Genomic DNA, 22,515 nt, shown 5'->3' on the forward strand with positions numbered 1-22,515 from the left:
AAGTTCTCAATTTGGGCCAACATGCATAAAGTTTAACTCTTTTGGTTTACTGTGAGTGGGTTTTTACTTCAGGAATATGTGTGCATCTGTGTGAGTGTGTGTCAGTCTATCTGTGTATGCACATGCCTTTAAGCAGGTCTACTTCATCACTGTATCGAGGTTAGGAAATTAACTTTTTTCCACTGTAGTGTGATCTTGGAGTTGGCATATTTAATTTATGGGGGGTGTGGAGGGCAGAGCCACCCACATTGGGGAGTGCAGGGTGACTCCCCTGCAGAAACATAGTAGAAAGTGTATTTGTTAGTAAGGTGTTGTAAGTGGAGGTGATATTATTTATTTGTACAGTGTAGTTTCAATATTATGAAGCACACTTTCAATGTTCTGAGTTTTCAGTGTTTTGGGTTTTCAGTGTTTTGAATTTTCTATGTTATGGTCTCAGTGTTATGAAATTCCAATGTTATGAAGTCAACCTCTTTAAGCACAACAAGGTTAGTTAATGCCCTCACCCTGGACATTGTTGACTCCCTTGGTGAACTGTCTGATCAGTTCAGATCTCAGTGTCACTCTTGACCACCTACCTTGACACATTCCCTCGGTCTCCACAAATGTTCATAAAAAACTCAAGCTATTCTGCAAACTAACAAATCTGCTAGTCTCTAGGACTTAGTACTAGACTGCTAAAAATATTCTCATTAGCGTACGTTTTTATTCCCACCAAATAATTTCAATAAGTAACTCCAAAAATGGCAAAATAATTAAAAAAAAAACATTGAACAGTCATTTCATTACAGTTGGAGACAGCAGGACCCACCTGAGCAAAATAATATTTCAGCTAATATTTTCCCATCATTTTCTGGAGTATACTTCTGTTAGCTCCTGATGCAAAGGAATCACTGCTAACACATACTTAGAAACTGCACCATCAGTGACTTTTTATCTCATCGGCATTCTGTTATTTGGCAGCTTGTGCTTTGGGCACTTTATTTTTGATTTTGCAACATAACCTGTCAGGGTAAAGTTAAATGCAATATTGCCCTTTCTGTGAAGTGTGTGTGTGTGTGTGTGTGTGTGTGTGTGTGTGTGTGTGTGTGTGTGTGTGTGTGTGTGTGGGGGGGGGGGGGTTTGAGGCAAAAATAGTAAAACCAACCAAATGATGTCCCTGTGCTGAATATGCTATACATATTTCATATTGAAGCTAAATTGTATAAAGAAATAAGTATTTTTTGCAGTTCTAAATACTGCAGTAAATACATACATACATAAAAATAAATAAATAAAAGTATAACTAAGTTTATATTTATTTTTGCAGATCTTTCATGCTGGACAAGCATTCAGACTGGGCCGTTATCCAATACATTGGCACTTGATGGGAGATGTGAATTTTAAGTCGTATGTGAAAGGCTGTGCAATTCATCAAACGTACAACAGAGCGGTCACTATACATAACACACACCATCTTCTGGTTGAAAACAATATTATTTATGATATTATGGGAGGAGCCTTTTTCATTGAAGATGGGATAGAGCATGGCAACATTCTGCAGTACAATTTGGCCATATTCGTAAAGCAAAGCACCAGCCTCTTGAATGATGATATAACACCAGCAGGCTTCTGGGTAACCAACCCAAATAACACTATACGCCATAATGCAGTTGCTGGAGGCACTCACTTTGGTTTTTGGTATCGAATGCATAATAACCCTGATGGGCCTTCCTACGATCCAAATATCTGTCAAAAGCGAGTGCCTCTTGGAGAATTCTATAACAACACCGTCCATTCTCAAGGCTGGTTTGGTATCTGGATTTTTGAAGAATACTATCCTATGCGGAAAGGATCCTGCTATTCCAGTGACCCAGAACCTGCAAAATTTAAATCATTGACAACCTGGAACAGTCAAAAAGGAGCTGAATGGGTGAATGGTGGTGCTCTACAATTTCATAATTTTGTAGTGGTGAACAACGAACTGGCAGGTATAGAAATGAAGAGAGTAGTGCCAGAATATGTTGGAGGCTGGGGAGATACAAAAGGTGCTGTCATTTATAATGCTGTAGTAGTAGGCCACATTGACGAACTTGCACTTGGATCAAACTTTTGTACCAACAAGGGAATAGTTCTTCCCTTTAATGAAGGACTAACAGTGTCAAATGTCACCTTTATAAATTTTGACCGTCCCAGCTGTGCAGCAGTTGGGGTGACATCTATCACTGGCACTTGCTCGGATCGGTGTGGGGGATGGAGTGCTAAGTTTAGTGGAGTCAGATACTTCAATACTGCCAACAAAGCTGGATTCAGATGGGAGCATGAAGTTGTCCTGATCGACACAGATGGGTCATTATCAGGTATTGTTGCCTAAAGTACTTCTTCCAGCTGTTGCTCAATTTATCTCTTAGCCCTGCTAGATGAATAATTACACAGATCTACCAAAGCAGCAATGCAAATAAGTCAGGTGCTATACTGAATTCACTGCAAGAATTACTACCCAAAAAGTGCATGCACAATATTACTTTATTATCGCTGTTTCATTTATTTGAGTAGCACTGCAGTTAAATATCTCCTCCTGTATCTATCCCCATCAATGTTTCTATTGCTGAGTAAACACTGCAAATGATTTTTCCTCTTTTCTGCTGCTGAGCAGTTGGCCTACATGATGTCATTAACCAGCTGTTAAGTCCAGGTTATGATCCAGAAGTTTAATGTAAATGCAGTTTCCAAAATTAAATTCCACTTATTGTTTGTCTGCTGTAGCAGGATGCAGAGCAAACTGCCAAGTATTTGAATCATTGATAACAACTACACACATATTTTGTAGATACACAAACCCATCTTCACATGCAAACTTTTACACTAATTTGTAGATTTGTTGTTTTAATCAACTGTTACATATTTTATACAGTGGATATAAAAAGTGTACACACCCCTGTTAAAATGCCAGGCTTTTGTGATATAAAAAAAATGAGACCACAATAAATAATTTCAAAACTTTTCCCACCTTTAATGTGACCTATAACCTGTACAATACAATTGAAAAACAAACAAATCTGTTAGGGGGAAAATATAAAAAATAAAAAATATACAATAAGTTGGTTGCATAAATGTGCACACCTTTAAACTAATACTATGTTGAAGCATATTTTGATTTAATTACAGCATTCAGTTTTCTTGGGTAGGAGTCCATCAGCATGGCACATCTTAACTTGGCAATATTTGCCCACTTTTCCTTGTAAAAGCATTCCAAATCTGTCAGATTGTGAGGGCATCTCTTGTGCACAGCACTCTTCAAGTCACCCAACAGATTTTGTATTGGATTTAGGTCTGGTCTCTGGCTGGGCCATTCCAAAACTTTAATTTTCTTCTGGTGAAGCCATTCTTTTGTTGATTTGAATGTATGCTTGGGGTCATTGTCATGTTGACAGGTGAAATTCCTCTTCATATTCATCTTTCTAGCGGACTCCAGAAGGTTTTTGGAGCAAAAGTGACTGGTATTTGGAATTATTCATAATTCTCTCCACCTTGACTAAAGCCCCAGTTCCAGATGGAGAAAAGCAACCCCAAAGCATGATACTGCCACCACCATGCTTCACTGTGGGGATAGTGTTCTTTTGGTGATGCAAAGTGTTGTTTTTGTACCAGACATACCTTTTGGAATTGTGGCCAAAAAGTTCAACCTTGGTCTCATCAGACCATAACACATTTTCCCACATGCTTTTGGGAGACTTGATGTGTTGTTTCACAAATTTTACCCAAGCCTGGATGTTTTCGTGTGTAAGAAAAGGCATCTGTCTTGCAACCCTACCCCATAATCCAGACATATGGAGAATACAGGAGATTGTTGTCACATGTAGTACGCAACCAGTACTTGCCAGAAATACCTGCAGCTCCTTCAGTGTTGCTGTAGGTCTCTTTACAGCCTCACTGACCAGTTTTCATCTTGTCTTTTCATCAATTTTGGACGGACGTCCAGTTCTTTGCAACATCACTGTTGTCCCATATTTTCTCCACTTTTGATGACTGCCTTCACTGTGTTCCATGGTATATCCAATGATGTGGACATATTTTATACCCATCTCCTGACTGATACCTTTCAACAATGAGATTCCTTTGATGCTTTGTGAGCTCTCTGCGGACCACGGCTTTTGCTGAAACAGGCAACTGAGTAAATGTCAGGAAAATCCTACTAGGATATCTGAACTTTATTTGGGGTTAATCAGAGTTTCTTTAATTGATGGCAGGTGTATACCCAAGATGACTTCTTCTTCTTCTTTCAGCTTTTCCCAATTAGGGTTTGCCACAGTGGATCATCTGTCTACTCATGATTGGCAGTGGAGTTTTACGGTGTTGAGTTGCCAGCCCGATGCCCAACCTTCCACAGAAGGCACACACATACACAAGCACACACTCACACCTAGTGCCAATTTAAAGTGTCCAATCCGCCTACTGCATGTCTTTGGGATGTGAATGCTGTAATTAAATCAAAAGATACTTTAACAAAGTATTATTTTAAGGGTGTACACACTTATGCAACCAGCTTATTGTACGTTTTTTACTTTTTATATTTTTTTCCTCTACCAGCTTTGTTTGTTTTTCATTTGAATTGTACAGGTTATAGGTCACATTAAAGGTGGGAAAAGTCTTGAAATGATTGACTGTGGTCTAATTTTTTAATATCACAAAAACCTGGCATTTTAATGGGTGTGTACACTTTTTATATCCACTGTAAATATACTCCTGGAAAAGACTTGCTCATTTGAAACAAATCTTGTCAAAGGTTATGGTAGGACTAAGTTACATGGTCTATATCTAAACAATAATAATAATAATAATAATCCAGTATTACTGGTATAGGGAAATTCTTTACACTTCTTCACTTAACATTGCCTTTAATGATACTTATCTGCTATCCAGAAATGGAAAGCAAAACTATCAGTTCAGTTTTCATGCCGAAGATTATGAACTGAAATGTATTCATTTGACATTTGTTGACCGGGATAGTCCGACTGAGCAAGAGCCCTTTTTCAGCAGAGGCCCAGGGAGAAAAGCTTCACAGTACAAACTTAACAAGAAAAATGATAAGATAAAAGTAAAGTAACAACATATCGATTAAACAAAAGAATGAGAGTCTAAGAGGCTCTGCAATACAGCAAAGCAAAAATAAATCAAAAAGAAAGAAGGAAAGTACAGAAGAAAATATACAATAACAATTTGGCAAAGGTTTATAACAGTATAAGTACGATGAACAAAAACAAAGACATTAACGTGAGAAGTAAGTATATAACAAATAGGTATTAATGAAACACTAGGAAAAGACAAACTGGTATTACATCAGTAGACATGAGAACAATTCAAAGTGGTATGTTAGAGAGTCAAAAGCAGGAAAGGGGGAATAGTGAAAGGAGAAAGAGTTCAAGTGGGGTGATTACACTGACACATCCAGGAGTTACTGACGTACTTATCGAGTATTTTCTTGAAATCTTGGATATGGGTAATATTTCCTGGGGCCATGGGAAGTCTGTTCCAAGAAAGAGCAGGAAAGTACTTAGAGATTCTTACCAAAAGATTTTTTAGGTTTGTGAATCTGTAACAGACCTATGTCTGATCTTCTAAGGAACCAAAGGGGCTTATAGAAAGAGACAATTGAGGAGATGCTAGGGAAGGAAGAGGGCTTATTCAGGATAGAATGGATAACAAGTAGTTGTGTGAATAACAATTGGTAAGCCAAAAGTGTCTGGAGAGCATGACAGTGGTGAGAATGAGAGGGCAGGTTAGCTGCAAATCTAGCACCTTTGTTGTAAGTAGTTTCAAGTTTGGAAAGAGGTGAGGACTGTTAATTGGTTAAGATTTGGGAGCCGTAAAAGAGGTTAGGGAGATGGTATGCTTGGGCAAGTGAGATTCTGGAGTTTTGTGTGAGCAACCTTAAATGAAAAGGAAATGTTACATTCTTTCCTCATACTGCTATAGTGTTGCTCATACATATCATGTTCTGTTCCTAACTAACACAATTAGGAAGCTCATGGTGAAAAATGTTTACCAAAAGAGGAAATACATAGGGCTTACTGACAAAGATGGATGTTTATGCTTATATTCTACAGTGTCAGAACTAACTGAAATGGTGGAAGATGGGGGTCTGTAGTTTATTTTTTTTGCAGGCACTTACTAGAACAGACATTTTTTGGTTATGCTTACAAACCAGTTTTTTGCGAGTGCCCTCAATAAATATTTATTTATTATTTATTTATTTATTTTATTTTATTTTACATTTTTTAACCAGGAAAGTCCAAGTGGACATGGGCCCTTTTTCAGTAGAGGCCCAGGAAGAAAAGCTCCTAGTGCAGCTTGTATCTTTTCATCTGTCAAATATTGATTGAAGGTCCATCTGAGTGAACACAACTGGTTAAGGTTTAATCAGATGAAAAGAGTTAAGTCCCATACCTCATTACTTACATTTACAGAATCCATGGCTGTGCAGCCACAGAGAAAAGAGAAATCCTAAAACACAGTATAATAGAAAAAAGCCAGCAGTCATTTCATATGAGGAAAGGCACGAAGCAAGTTGTAGTCATCCAGCTGTGATCAATAAGTTACAGTTTAGTCCAGTTTAAAGTCAACCAGTTGTAAGGAAGCCAGACGAAGACATATGCAAAGCTCTTCTTATCAAGGCCTTTCTGGAGATATTCAAGGTTTGCCAAGGAAAAAAAGAACACAAGTGTTTCAGCACATTCTGTCATGAATGCTCAGTGCTGCACAGGTATTTACCTTCCATGGCCTCTTCTTCCCTACCTGTAAAGCTTGTATCTGTTGTTAACAACACACCCTGTACTGTACAAAATGGGTTCAGTTAGAGCATTCCTACCATTCTTACTCTTCGTCATACTGCTCAAATATACAAAGCAGACAGGATATTACAAATCATACACAATGCATACAAACATATGCAAATGCAAAAAACTATGCTCATGTCTGTTTGATAAATATTTGCATTTGATTACTGGAAAGATCAGCTGGGGCTAGTTGCCCATTTTAAGTGGATTCACAGGTAGAAAAGCTGCAAGAAATAACATTGTACATAAAAGTAGAACCTTCACTATATGTTGCTACAAGATTTAAGTTTAAAACCTATAAATCTCTCTCTCTATATATATATATATATATATATATATATATATATAGTATATAAAATCACACACATGCATGTACTCATGCATATTTTAGACATGTATATATGTATACATGGACACACTTGTGTATATGTGTATATATATATATATATATATATATATATATATATATATATATATATATATATATAGAGACAGATATATATATATATATATATATATATATATATATATATATATATATATATATATATATACAGAAAGAGAGAGAGATAGATATAGATAGACAGATATAGATAGATAGCTTTATCTGTAGATATATATGCCATGGTAGGGTTACCCACCTGGAAGTGTAAACCTTGGTTGTAGGTGATTGTCACTGTTGAAGTGAACATCCCATCCCCTTGTGCAAAAATTAGAAAAAGGGGTTCACACACACACACACACACACACACACACACACACACACACACACACACACACACACACACGCATATAACGGGGTGTACATAGGTCCTATGTAAGGAGACAAGTTTAAGCTGTGACTTTCCAGGACCCCTACATTTCATAAAGTGGGTGTAAAAAAATGATGGTTGTATGTCCATGTATTGCTGGAATTGTGATCATTTGGGACTATCTGGTTGAATATTAAATGCCACTTCATAGGTTCTGGGTATTTACTAGGCTAACAATTACTGGGACCTTTTTAAGCATGACCATGCATCCCACATCTCTGACAAGTTCTGGTACCCTAGGTAATGTAAGCAGGTACTTAGGAAATGAAATATTTACAATCAGGGGCCTGGGACATTAACCATTTACAGGCTGCCTGTGTCCATTAGAGACAGAGGTGTCAAACCAGAGATGAATTTCCTGTTACTCATCCTACTGTCCAAATTACCCTTGAATTGGGTTAAGGAGGAATTCTGCTTCACATGGATGGAGAGCCTGTTTCAAAAAAGAGATAGTTTCTGGGATACATACCTGTCTCTCCAGCAGGTCCTAGTTTTATCACAGGCAAGGTTTAAGTCTTTAGAATTGGTAATTCTGGTACTATTTGTTTTGCAGATATGCAGGACGTCCATCAGAGTGGGGTCCAATGATATCTCTTCTTAATAGCTTGTAGGAGACAGAATACAGGGATAGGGCTTTGAAGTAGACTGCAAAGAACATGTGATTTCTGCCATGTATTGTTTTAGTGAGGAACCTCTGTGGACATTCCAATTGTTGAATGTGCCTGTTTAGATACATACCATAGGTGGTATTGTACTAAATGGCATGTCTGATGAATGCCAAATACAGTGAAGCAATGGCCTCCTTGGACCTAGGTGCCACACCTTTATTTATAAGTTGTACAAAATAGAAAGATGTCCTCACTACCATAGACACATGATGGTCAAAGTCTAGATTACTGTCTACATGTGTCATCAAGTCCCTGACTACAAGGTTGACTCTTAGGGATATGTCATCAATATGATATGTACCTGGGGTGCCTGCATTTCCAAAGCACACTATTATGCATTTATTGGCATTTAGTTCTAGTCCATGGGTCTAACTCCAAATATTTGTCTGTGTCATCCCTTCTTAAGAGAACATTATTGTTGGTTGAAATTTGACGCCTCCTAATTTGCAATCATCTGCTGGTCAGCCACAGGTCTTTAACAGCAGGCTTGATTTCAGAGAAGTAGATGCCAAAATGAAGCTGCCCCAGGAATGATCTCTGAGGGACTCTGCTGGTGACTAGCCTCTTTGTGGAGACAGAGTCCATAATTCTAACTTCCTGGGTCCTGTCAGTGTGCCAGCTAGCTAGCTGTCACCAGGTGATATGAGGGTTTATACGTAACCTCTTAAGTTTTTCAACAAGTAGGGTATTGTGTCAAATGCTTGGCCAGCTCAAGATAGGCATTCTGAACCATTTTGCCCTCATCCCTTGTGTTGATGACAGTCTCAAAAAAGTCCAGTAGATTGAGTAGGCATGACCTGCCCTTGATAAACCCAAACTGGGTTGGATCCAGTATCCAGGGGTTTCCTATTTCATTACTGATCATTTTCATGATAATTCTTTGCATGGTTTTGCATATAAGAATAGTGAGACTTAAGGGTCAGTAGTTTCCAGTATCTGTAGATGGCTCACATTTTTGTAGAGGATGACGGTCGCTGTTCTCCATTCAAGAAGCATTAAGCCTGCATGGAGGCTATGGTTAAAAGGTGATTCCAGAGTTCCTGACAGGTCATGTTTCATGCTATTTAGAATGCAGCCTGTGATATTGTTGGAGTCTATCAATGCAGTGTTCTTGGCCTTAGAGAGAACAATGATTTCCTGTTCCCAAGTGATAGTAGGGGGGAGTTATATTTGATGGTATTTCCTTTGTGGAGACTGGAGAGGAGAGAAGGGTAATGTTAGAGCTGAATCTGCCTATGTCTTCTGGCTCAGTATAGGTGGCTCCATTAACGATGAGCTCTGTACACAATTGTGTGCTGCGTTTGAGGTTGCGGACATAACTAAGAATGCCTTGACGTTTTACTTGTCCTAGGAAGCCAAATTTACCTCAAATTTGGCTTTGGTAGACTTTGTTTGTCCTCCGAGTGGTTTGTTCAGTTTTATGAGAACACTTTTATTTTGCTGGGTGCTGCACCTCCTAATTTTTGCCATAATTTTCTTCCTTCTGTTATACAGCTTATTGATGTTGTGATTCCACTAAGGTGGCTTATGTTTTGAGTAAGGTTTGTACTTATTCCTGGTGAGTACCAGCTGACTCTCTGCAGCTATTAACGTGTTTGTATAGGATTTTTGTGAACAGTTCTACATAGGCATCAGTGTTCTCATGGTTTAGCAAGGCTTGAAATTTTGGCAGGTTATGACTTAATAGTTTAAAGTTTGCTTTAGAGTAGTTCCAGAAAATTCCAGGGTTAGTGGAGGTTCTGTCTTTTGCTTTTCACTTCAAATGAGACTGTTGTATCGACTGACATCACCATTGAAGACAGTACACTAGGGAGTGTGCATCGCTCTCCCATATTAGTGAGAATCAGATCCAGTATGTTTGCACCCCTGGTCAAAGTATTGACAATCTGGTCCAGAAAGCTTGTGTTTACAATCTTAATGAATCTCTTTTACTGTGCATTTGGTGTTGTATATAATTCCCAGTTAATACAGTGGTAATTAAAGTCACTCATGAACATGGTATTGGGTTGGATGGCGAATTTTCCCAGTAAGCTACATTATGGGTTTCCTGGATCAGAGAGGGGGACCTATAGCTTGCAAGGAAGTGGTAGAGGATTTTGCCTGTGGTGATTTGAATGTAGAGAATCTCAAGTATATCTTCTTGTTTGACCAGCCTTTAGATATATACAGTTTTCTGATGTAATTCACAATATCTCAACCTTTAGTCCCTAACTGTATAGTGGCTGGTCAAAATACATGGAAGACATTATAAGAATGCACTACCAGTGTGCTTTCTGTAGCTTTAAACCATGTCTCAGTGACTGCAGAGACATCAGCAATCTCTAAGGTGTGAAGAGCTTGAAGGCAGTGAAGTTTCTTGTTTAGACACCTAACATCGATCAGTAAAATATTTAGTTTCTTGGTTTTGGTTTGCTGTGTCAGAGGTGCTTTCAATTTGATATTGCTGAAAAAAGGCACTGTGGGGGAGGACAATGTTTTAGCTAATATTCAAAAGCCTAGGGGGAGAGGTACAGACCATTCCTGGCAAAGCAGCATGGTCTGTTGACCATGTGTTTCCATGCTGATAAATATTGTTCCCGTTACAATGACACCATTAACTAAGCCAATAATTATAGTCAGTCATCATCTATCCATATTGTGGCATCATCCTTGGAGACTGTAGAATGCTGCTCAATGATAGTCTCATACTAGCCTAGAAGACATGTTCCTAGTGCTCCATGGTGTCTCTCTTCATATAGTCTAGTGAGGTATGTCTCAACTCATCTGCGCCCACATGGATTATGACGGGAGTCATACTGGTACCTGTGGTCCCATGACCTGAATGAGTGCATAATAGTATGGATCTTGGCCCCTGATAAGCAACTGACTGTCAACATCTCCTTACTCAGTCTAGTGAGAGGGATATCAGTGTTACTCACAATGGAGTCTCCAATGACCAGAATCTTGGATTGTGTGGTGGCTTGCCTTATGGGCTTAGAAGTAGAGGCTCTGTGAGATGGGGCTGTATGTGCTGATGTGGGTGTTGTTTTGAAAGAGTGCATTTTGAGCTGCTAAGGATGTTTATTATGTGTGCTTTGCCTAGGAGGTATTTGAGGTTTAGGAAGGCTAGATTTAAGTGACTCAGCATATGTGGGTCTATATATCTGCTTTGTCCTGTGTATGATAGGTGCAGCATGTGTACTACTGACAATTTGATTGACATTAGGAGTGCTTTTATGTGAGAGCTTTGCCTCCAATGTCATTGTGTTAATATATGTCTCACATACTTATCTCATCATCTGTAAACATGAGGTAATTTCTGCATTACCTAAGGATGCTCATATCCACCAACCTGGTAGTGGAGATAGTAGGAAAGCTTATATACATGACAACAGGGCCTTTTTATTGATTAGATGGTTCTGTTGAGAATATAGAGTAAAGTCAGGAGTAGCTGGTTTGCAGCACTGATGTCAGGACTTGTCACTTTGTAAACTAGTTGCCCTATGTGCAACAAGGTATTGGTGAAATTTCAAGGGAGCTTTTACAGTAAAAATGTTAGCTGAAAGTTGTTGTGTCTATACAGGACACTGACAAACACTTGAGGGGAAACTACTAAGGTAGACCCTGTTGATTTCTGGATAAATTATTAGGGAGATATTCTGAAATCAGATTAGACAGTAGTTAATCAAAATGAAGAGTTTGGAGATGATACCAAAATGAAAAAAACTTCGGTCCCACCAATCAGCGTTGTACGACACAATGATCCACGAGAAAGTAGTGTAACTCACAGTTTATTCATCGACATCAAACCAACATTTCACCATACATCACGGACAAGACTGCCAGGTCAATATGAGAAGATAACTCCACACATCAGCCTGCTACATCAAACAAGTATCGTGCATAACATAAAAAGACGCCAATATGACACTAGTTCGTGCATAACATAAAAAGACGCCAATATGACACAAGTTTAGCGCTTTCAACCAAGTAACTGGTCTTCCTCAGAACTAAAGGGAAAAAAATCATCAGTAACCCTTTAAATAAATTTTTTGGCGCCAAATACAACTTAATTGTGTTTTAAAGATACACTACAAAATAAATGATGCTATCGTAACACCATTATTGTCCATGTAAAAAATACATATGCTTGTGCATATAAAACATGCATGCAAACGAATCAAATATAAATATAGATAAATATGCAGAATAAATGGAAGATTCAGATGTGCAAAATGGAATAAAATATACTAAATCGATCAGATTAAAATGTAAGGTATACATCAGAACGTTTGTCGTCACTTTATAATTAATAGATAATGGGTAAATATTGAATGAGTAAAAATGAATGTGATAATGTAATACTCTTACGAGTACTATGATAAATAAAGAGATCTAAAATAACACAATAATAAAAAACCCTAACAAAATTAATAAAAATTATTATATGTGAATAAATATTCAAATATAAGACTGGGTTAATGTTATAAAGAATTAATTAAACATAATTAATATATAAAAATTCAATAATGTATATAAAAACAAATGAAATCGGCAGGACTATATATATATGTTGATATAATGTAAAATATATTTATGAGTGAAATATTGTATAAAATTGCATATTTAAATTCTGTATAATATATAATATATAAATAAAAATGAGAGATTTGAAAAAATTAACTAATAAATAATAATAAATAGAATAATATAACACTTGCATCATAAATACAGTACTAACCAATAATTTAAAATGTAATGCTATCAATAAAATGGGGATAGTGAGAATACAGCAACTAATAAAATTAATAATAATACTTTTCTTATATATATATATTTTACATTATATCAACACATATATATAGTCCTGCCGATTTCATTTGTTTTTATACACATTATTGAATTTTTATATATTAATTATGTTTAATTAATTCTTTATAACATTAACCCAGTCTTATATTTGAATATTTATTCACATATAATAATTTTTATTAATTTTGTTAGGGTTTTTATTATTGTGTTATTTTAGATCTCTTTGTTTATCATAGTACTGTAAAAGTATTACATTATCACATTCATTTTACTCATTCAATATTTACCCATTATCTATTAATTATAAAGTGACGACAACGTGATGTATACCTTACATTTTAATCTGATCGATTTAGTATATTTTATTCCATTTGCACATCTGAATCTTCCATTTATTCTGCATATTTATCTATATTTATATTTGATTTGTTTGAATGCATGGTTTATATGCACAAGCATATGTATTTTTTACATGGACAATAATGGTTACGATAGCATCATTTATTGTAGTGTATCTTTAAAACACAATTAAGTATTTGGCATGTTTAAGGGTTACTGATGATTTTCCAGTTCTGAGAAGACCAGTTACTGGTTGAAAAGCTAAACTGTCATATTGGCGTCTTTTATGTTATGCACGTCATATTGGCGTCTTTTATGTTATGCACGATACTTGTTGATGTGGCTGATGTGTGGAGTTATCTTCTCATATTGACCTGGCAGTCTTGTCGTGATATGGTGAAATGTTGGTTTGATGTCGATGAATAAACCGTGAGTTACACTTTCTCGTGGATCATTGTGTCGTACAACGCTGATTGGCGAGACCGAAGTTTTTTTCTTATTGGTATCATCTCCACACTCTTTATTCTGATGTCGCACCCTACTTTGGATACCACCGGCGTGGATGCTAGGAACGGGCCCGAGAAAGAGACATTTACACCAGGGACGAGCAGTACCACAGAGAAGGATAGCGCTGCCGATACCGTTAACCTGAAGGTTGAATTTAGCGCTCTGAAGGATGAAGTTAAACAGCTGTCTGCGCTTGTACACCAATTATCTCATGTTACTACAAGCGAGACACAAGGCACCTTGTCATTGCACACAGAAACCTGCCGCAAACTGGATGATCAGTTACGTGCACAACCCACTGTTACTAAGGTATTGACATCTAAAAACAATTTATTGATGGGTTCCAAAAAGGGAAAGAAAGTCTCCAATCCCTTAAATGTATCTGGTGAAGCTAACGCTTCTATTTCAGACAATGATGCAGAATATTCCAACGAAGATTCAGACATACCTAATGGTCAACCATCAGGTTACAATAGTCGGAATAAAGGGCTGGACATTTCTGCTCCTTTGTCCAGCAGTAACATAAATATTTCCGACTTTACTTTTGATTTTTCTCCTTATTGTCTTGATTTGGAGGCGAAATGAATAGGGACTAAACCCAAGAGAATACCTCCGAACAAAACTTATTCAACAGTTGTTGAACTGCCTTATACACACAAGACCAAGGGCTCAGTTTTGAGTTCACAACCGGTCACATCATCAGAAGGACAAAAAGATAAAGTTAATCGATTCAATCAATTCTTAACATTTGATTTTGATGTGAATAATGTGAATGACATGGATAAAGTTGTACATACACAGGAGGACAATAAAAGAGAGATTGGTAGTTTAAAATCTAAGATATTCTTGATGGGTAAAAAATTAAAGACCATTAATGGTCTTAAGGTCGACAATATGTATTTACAAAAATGTTTGGATACTAAAATAGTACCAAAAGGCTTAAGATTTTTTAAATTACCTATGGGTATTGATTTGACAGATATGGGTAAAAATGAATTCAACAGCCTATTTGATGAATGTGGTTTTAAATATATTAAGTTATTAATGAAATTTTATGATGAAAGATTAAGTAAACTAATTCAAGAAGTGGACGATTTAAATACTACGATTGTGAATGATTTATTATTCAATGACTGGGAGAAATTATATAATAAACAATATACAGAAGCAGATAAATGGGCTTCTACCTTGTGTACACGTAAAAAAGATAAAATGATGAGGGACAAACACCAATATCAACAACAATTGGCCTACATTTGGCCTAAGTCACGTAATGTTCATACAAGTGAATATTCTATTAACAGGACTTATATCAATCAAGATACAAATACTAACAATGCAAGAGGGGAATACCATGATGCATATGCTTATGGTGAAAATAATACACAGGGTTTTCAAAAATACCCGAGAACCAAGAATCCACCATATCAAAGAACATATCAAAAGCCATATGTAAGGGGGAATGCATGGGACAGGTAACCCCCTCTGACGATATTAGTGATGACTTTATAGGTGATGGAAATTGTTCAGATAGTATTGATTATGGCTATGATAAAGTTAATAAAGAAATTTTAATAGATGGCAATACATATATGTATCATAATTTTAAAATTTATAATTATTCTAGATTGCATATAGATAAGGTACATTTTATGTTGTTTGAGAGAGGTATGAAATACATTCCAAATCCGAGTTTTAAATTAACTGATGTATTAATTGATTTTAAAAAATTCATAAGGAAAATTAATTTAGAAGTTTTTTATAAGGATAAAATTTCATTCAGAGATAATGAAGGGGGTGATAAAATTAGTCAATCACTTTTTATTAAGAGTAGATTTACACCACCCAATCACCCCACTATTGATACATTTGACAAGGTAGTGACTAGGGAGATTTATAATGAATACAACCAACTAAAAAATATGAAGGCACATCAAAATTTGACGCAGGAAGAGAGTAATGTATTAAAAGCTTTAAAGGGGGATAGTTCGATCAGAATAATGAAACCCGACAAAGGGGGAGGTGTTGCTATATATGATAACTTGAATTACACACAGAAGATATATAATATATTGTACTCTACTGGTAATTATTTAACAGTTTCTAAGAATGAGTTATATATAGCTTACCAGAGAATAGACTCATATATAGAAGAATATTTGGTTGAGGCCAGAATTACAGAAGTGATTTACAAGTTTATTAAAGTTAATAATCCCAAATTAGCTACCATGGTGGGTATACCCAAGATACATAAGGATACTAAAGACCCGTTCCAAAATCTCAAGGAGGAAATTTAACCTGCAACCGTCCCCATAAGACCAATTGCAGAAGATACCTCAGATTTCTTGCAGGATCAGAGCATTATCAATTCTCAGCATTGCCCTTTGGCTTATCTACTGCACCCAGAGTGTTCAAAATGCCTGGCATCAGTAATTGCTCATTGCAGACTTCAGGGAATCCAAATTTATCCCTACCTGGACGACTGCCTGATACAAGCGGACAACAAAAGCAAGCTACAGAAGACTTACAAAGAGTCATTTACCTGCTGCAAGCCCTGGGATAACAGTCAATATAAAAAGTCAAGGCTGATTCCATCCCAAAGAATAACCTTTCTGGGTGCAGAGCTGGACACATCAAAACAAATGGCATTCCTAACTGCTTAAAAGAAACAGCAACTACCTCTACTTCTTGGCATTAACAAAGCAGAACCATCTAACTGCAAGAAAAGTACTGCAAGCTCTGGGCTTCATGGCATCCTGCATAATTCTGGTCCCTCATGCCAGACTGCATATGAGAAAGCTACAGTGGTACCTAAAGAATTTATGGTCTCAACACAAGCACAGCCTAGAAACCAAAATTCCAATAATCCCATGCCTGAAACAAGAGTTCCTATGGTGGGCTCAGGCCTGTCAATCAAACACAGGATTGCCCTTCTGCACAGCCAACCAAGCCAAACCATCACGACAGATGCCTCAGACCTCGGTTGGGGGCACACATGCTGGACAAGTGCATACAAGGCTTATGGACTCAAGACCAGCTGCCCCCACATAAATCTAAAGGAAATGCTGGCAGTAAAATTGGCAATCCAGTCATTCAGACCATTTCTCCAAGAAGGTCAGTTGATGATAAGGACAGACAACACCACAGTTATGTGGTACATCAACAAACAGGGAGGCACACATTCATATCCTCTATGCCGGATGGCACTGGACCTATGGAATGTGGCCCTGAGCTACAACATTCAGTTACAAGAAATTTTTTGTACCGGAAAAGAAAACATTCTAGCAGACATATTAAGCAGAACTACCACAGATGCCCACGAATGGATGCTGCACCCGGGACATCTTCAAAGCCATCACAAGAAATGGGGATTACCACAAATAGACTTGTTTGCATCCCCATTCAATCACCAGCTAAAGAAATTCTGCACAAGGACACCACCCACTTGCTTGGAAGGTGGACTCCTATTTTTCAGTTGGAAACCTGACAGCATATGCATTCCCACCACTTCCTTTGATGCACAAGGTGCTTCTGAAGATCAAAGAGGACGCCCAAGGATCATTCTGATAGCTCCAGACTGGCCAAGACAACATTGGTACCCATTGCTGAGGAGCATGTCTCGGGAACAAATATGGACACTACCCTGATCCCTTACTGTTAACACAGAACAACTACAACATCCTGCATCCAAACCTGAAAACTCTGCAGCTAACTGCCTGGAACATTACATAACAGCAATTAACCCAAATTTATCCCAAAGGGTTAAAGACTTTAATCCTGGAGGCGCAGACCTTCAACAAGAAAGAATTATGCAGCAAAATGGAAAAGATATCTCATTTGGAGTACTGCAAAGGAGAAGATGTGTCTGGTAAACATAGCCAACATCCTGGAGTACTTGGCAGAGCTCTTCCACACAGGCCTGTCCTATTCTTCCATCAAGATACATGCATCAGCTATTTCAGCAGAATACAGCTTGGATCCTCCTGTCTTCTCTCATCCTCTGCTCAGACAGTTTCTGAGAGGAATTAAAATGTAAAACCTCCCAGGAAACCACCATTGCCAGCATGGGACTTGAACTTTGTGCTAGAAAAATTGACACTTCCTCCTTCGAACCAGCAGCAACAGCAGAATTACAATACTTATCCTGGAAGACTGCTTTCCTGCTGGCAATAACTTCAGCAAGAAGGGTCTGAACTACAGGCATTAATGGCAGTACAACCCTTCCTGATCTTCCATCAAGATAGAGTGTCCATGAGAACAAATCCTACATTTATGCCTAAGGTGGTATCCAGAGTGTCTTAAATCAGGCTATCCACCTACCTACATTCTTCCCAACCCACAGAACAGGGAAAGATTCATACTTGGATGTACAAGAGACTCTACTGGACGGAAAAATGAAAAATGACAGGGACATATCAACAGGCAATGGAAGGCAAATAACTAATTTCAAACAGACAATCTCGCAAATACTCATATTGCAAGAGGGGAATACCACGATGCTTATGATTATGGTGAAGATAATACTCAGGGTTTTCAAAAATACCCGAAAACCAAGAATCCACCATACCAAAGAACATATCCCAAGTCATATGCAAGGGGAAACGCATGGGACAGGTAATCCCCACCGATGACATTAGTAATGATTTTACAGGTGATGGACACTGCTCAGACGGTATTGATTATGGTTATGATAAAGTTAATGATGAAATTTTAATAGATGGCAACACATATATTTATAATAATTTTAAAATATTTAATTATTCTAGATTGCATATAGATAAGGTACATTTTAAGTTGTTTGAGAGAGGTATGAAATACATTCCAAATCCGAGTTTTAAATTAACTGATGTATTAATTGATTTTAAAAAATACATAAGGAAAATTAATTTGGAAGTTTTTTACAAGGATAAAATCTCATATATCAATAATGAGGGGGGTGATAAATTTAGTCAATTACTTTGTATTAAGAGTAGATTTACACCACCTAATCACCCCATTATTGAAACATTTGACAAGGTAGTGACTAGGGAGATTTATAATGAATACAATCAACTAAAAAATATGAAGGCACATCAAAATTTGACGCAGGAAGAGAGTAATGTATTAAAAGCTTTAAAGGGGGATAGTTCGATCAGAATAATGAAACCCGATAAAGGGGGAGGTGTTGCTATATATGATAACTTGAATTACACACAGAAGATATATAATATATTGTACTCTACTGGTAATTATGTACCAGTCTCTAAGAATGAGTTATATATAGCTTACCAGAGAATAGACTCGTATATAGAAGAATATTTGGTTGAGGCCAGAATTACAGATGTGATTTACAAGTTTATCAAAGTTAATAATCCCAAATTAGCTACCATGGTGGGTATACCCAAGATACATAAAGACACCAAAGACCCACCCTTGAGACCCATTGTCTCAGGTAGCTACTCTAAAACCTTCCGAATAGGTAAATTTATAGACGTGGTACTTAAAAATGTTTACACCTTTATTCCGCATATGGTCAAGGATTCCTGGTGCTTTCTATCCCAGTATCCAGTGAATGAATATGATACCAGTCACCCATATTTTATTGTTACCATTGATGTGATTGATCTGTTTTCGTGTATACCCAAGGAAGAAGGTTTGCAAGCTTTTTCGAACAGCTTGACTAAACACACAGATTTAGAATGGGATACTATTTGTTTGATTGTTGAATTAATGGCCTTAGTATTAGACAATAATTACATTTATTTTGAAGGTGAGATTTTTAGACAGACTAGAGGGGTAGCTATGGGGGCAGCCTGTGCCCCCATATATGCCAATTTAGTCATGTTGAATTGGGAGGACAACGTATTATTTCCATCCAAGTATTATCAACACGTCCGTTATTACTCAAGATTTTTGGACGATATTTACATCCTCTGGCATGCTAGTGAAGAATTATTATTAGAGTTCATGGACTTCATTAATGAAAGTAGCAATTTTTTGAAATTTACTCATACATATGATCTCAAAGGGTTGCCTTATTTAGATACTTTTATAGCACATGATAATGGGAAAATAGTATCTAAAATTTACAGAAAACCCACTTTTTCTAATAATTATCTGGATTTTTCTAGCTGCCATCCTCCCAAAGTAAAATACAATGTATTTAAAGGCCAATGCATATGAGCTGCTAGAATGGTTTCTGAGAAGGAGGAATTGTACAAGGAAATTACCCTAATACAGGAACTGTTCAGACAAAGAGGGTACCCTCCTGCTATGATGGAAGAAGTAGTACCATATGTTATTAGTCAATGGGGTATAAAATATAAACCATTACTGGGATCAGGAGATATTCAAAATAATCCCATCCTTCAAGATTATGGAGTCAATCCTAGTTTTCAACGAGCTTGCATTATACCATATTGTTTAGGTGCAGACAACATCAAAAGAATTATTTTTAAATTCTGGCACTTGATAAGCAATGATCAAGCTCTAGTGAATGTATAAAGGTACAAAACCGAAATTTGTTTATAGGATGGGATGTAATATGAAAAAACTCTTGGAACAACATCACTTGGTTAAAAGAGGGCGTCAGACTAATAGTAGAAAGATTACTAATAGGAAGTGTGGATTTTGCAATTTTTGCAAATATATGTCAAGTGAAGATAAGATACACTTGAACAATGGACATAATAGCATCATAACTTGTCAATTTGGCAATTGTAATACTAAACAGGTTATATACCTGGCCAAATGTGAAAATTGTCCAGCGTTCTATGTAGGTAGAACCGAACGTTATTTGAAAAAACGCATTTATGACCATATGTACAGTATTAGGCGTAAGGATACAAATAACGCTTTATATAGACATATAGAGGCAATGGGTGTACAACACACATTCAAATTTAGTATTTTGGAAGTGGTTTTAACCGATCCCAGAGGGGGCGATCTAAAAAGCCTCATAGCTTTTAGAGAAACTTGGTGGCAGTTATATCTTGATGCCACCAACCCACCTGGCCTCAACGAATGCATTTCAATTAAATCATTGCTTCTGTGATGCTTCTGCGAAGTTTTTGAAGTGTTTTTTGAAGAAGTTTTTTGAAGTGTTTTTTGAAGTATTTTGTGAAGTGTTTTTTGAAGTATATTTTGAAGTATTTTTTGTAATATTTTATGAAACACACTACTTTTAATTATATTTTATGGAATGCTTTACGAAGCATTTTATGAACTACATTACTTATTTGCAATATTTTATGAAATGCATTAATTTTATGAATTATTTTTAGATATGCATTATTTCTTAGAAATGCATTATTTTTTATGAAGTATTTTTTATGAAGTTTTTTATGAAGTATTTTTAAGAAAAGTATTATTATTATTTTTATTAGTTGCTGTATTCTCACTATCCCCATTTTATTGATAGCATTACATTTTAAATTATTGGTTAGTACTGTATTTATGATGCAAGTGTTATATTATTCTATTTATTATTATTTATTAGTTAATTTTTTCAAATCTCTCATTTTTATTTATATATTATATATTATACAGAATTTAAATATGCAATTTTATACAATATTTCACTCATAAATATATTTTGCATTATATCAACATATATATATATAGTCCTGCCGATTTCATTTGTTTTTATATACATTATTGAATTTTTATATATTAATTATGTTTAATTAATTCTTTATAACATTAACCCAGTCTTATATTTGAATATTTATTCACATATAATAATTTTTATTAATTTTGTTAGGGTTTTTTATTATTGTGTTATTTTAGATCTCTTTATTTATCATAGTACTCGTAAGAGTATTACATTATCACATTCATTTTTACTCATTCAATATTTACCCATTATCTATTAATTATAAAGTGACGACAAACGTTCTGATGTATACCTTACATTTTAATCTGATCGATTTAGTATATTTTATTCCATTTTGCACATCTGAATCTTCCATTTATTCTGCATATTTATCTATATTTATATTTGATTTGTTTGAATGCATGGTTTATATGCACAAGCATATGTATTTTTTACATGGACAATAATGGTGTTACGATAGCATCATTTATTTTGTAGTGTATCTTTAAAACACAATTAAGTTGTATTTGGCGCCAAAAAATTTATTTAAAGGGTTACTGATGATTTTTTTTCCCTTTAGTTCTGAGGAAGACCAGTTACTTGGTTGAAAGCGCTAAACTTGTGTCATATTGGCGTCTTTTTATGTTATGCACGAACTAGTGTCATATTGGCGTCTTTTTATGTTATGCACGATACTTGTTTGATGTAGCAGGCTGATGTGTGGAGTTATCTTCTCATATTGACCTGGCAGTCTTGTCCGTGATGTATGGTGAAATGTTGGTTTGATGTCGATGAATAAACCGTGAGTTACACTACTTTCTCGTGGATCATTGTGTCGTACAACGCTGATTGGTGGGACCGAAGTTTCACAGTAGTTAATCAAGCATTACTTACTGAAAAGAAATAATTAGCTTTGTCAAGAATGATGACTAGCGGGGATTCACCTAATTGGCAACTACCTGGTTACTACAAGTGCTAGTCTCACCACAGCTTCACTCTGCTGAGGTACA

General features: G+C 36.3%; 1 protein-coding gene across 1 annotated transcript in view; it reads left to right on the forward strand.

Moving 5' to 3' along the window:
* PKHD1L1 (PKHD1 like 1) overlaps nt 1-22,515 on the forward strand; it is a 1,597,738-nt gene that overhangs the window by 1,231,175 nt on the left and 344,048 nt on the right. Inside the window, exon 52 of the mRNA XM_044066249.1 lies at nt 1,310-2,339. Coding sequence (XP_043922184.1) covers nt 1,310-2,339 — 1,030 coding nt within the window. The remainder of the gene's footprint in view (nt 1-1,309; nt 2,340-22,515) is intronic.

Source organism: Protopterus annectens, chromosome 3.part1, assembly GCF_019279795.1.
Source record: "Protopterus annectens isolate FY-2018-M chromosome 3.part1, PAN1.0, whole genome shotgun sequence".
Lineage (NCBI taxonomy): Eukaryota > Metazoa > Chordata > Ceratodontiformes > Protopteridae > Protopterus > Protopterus annectens.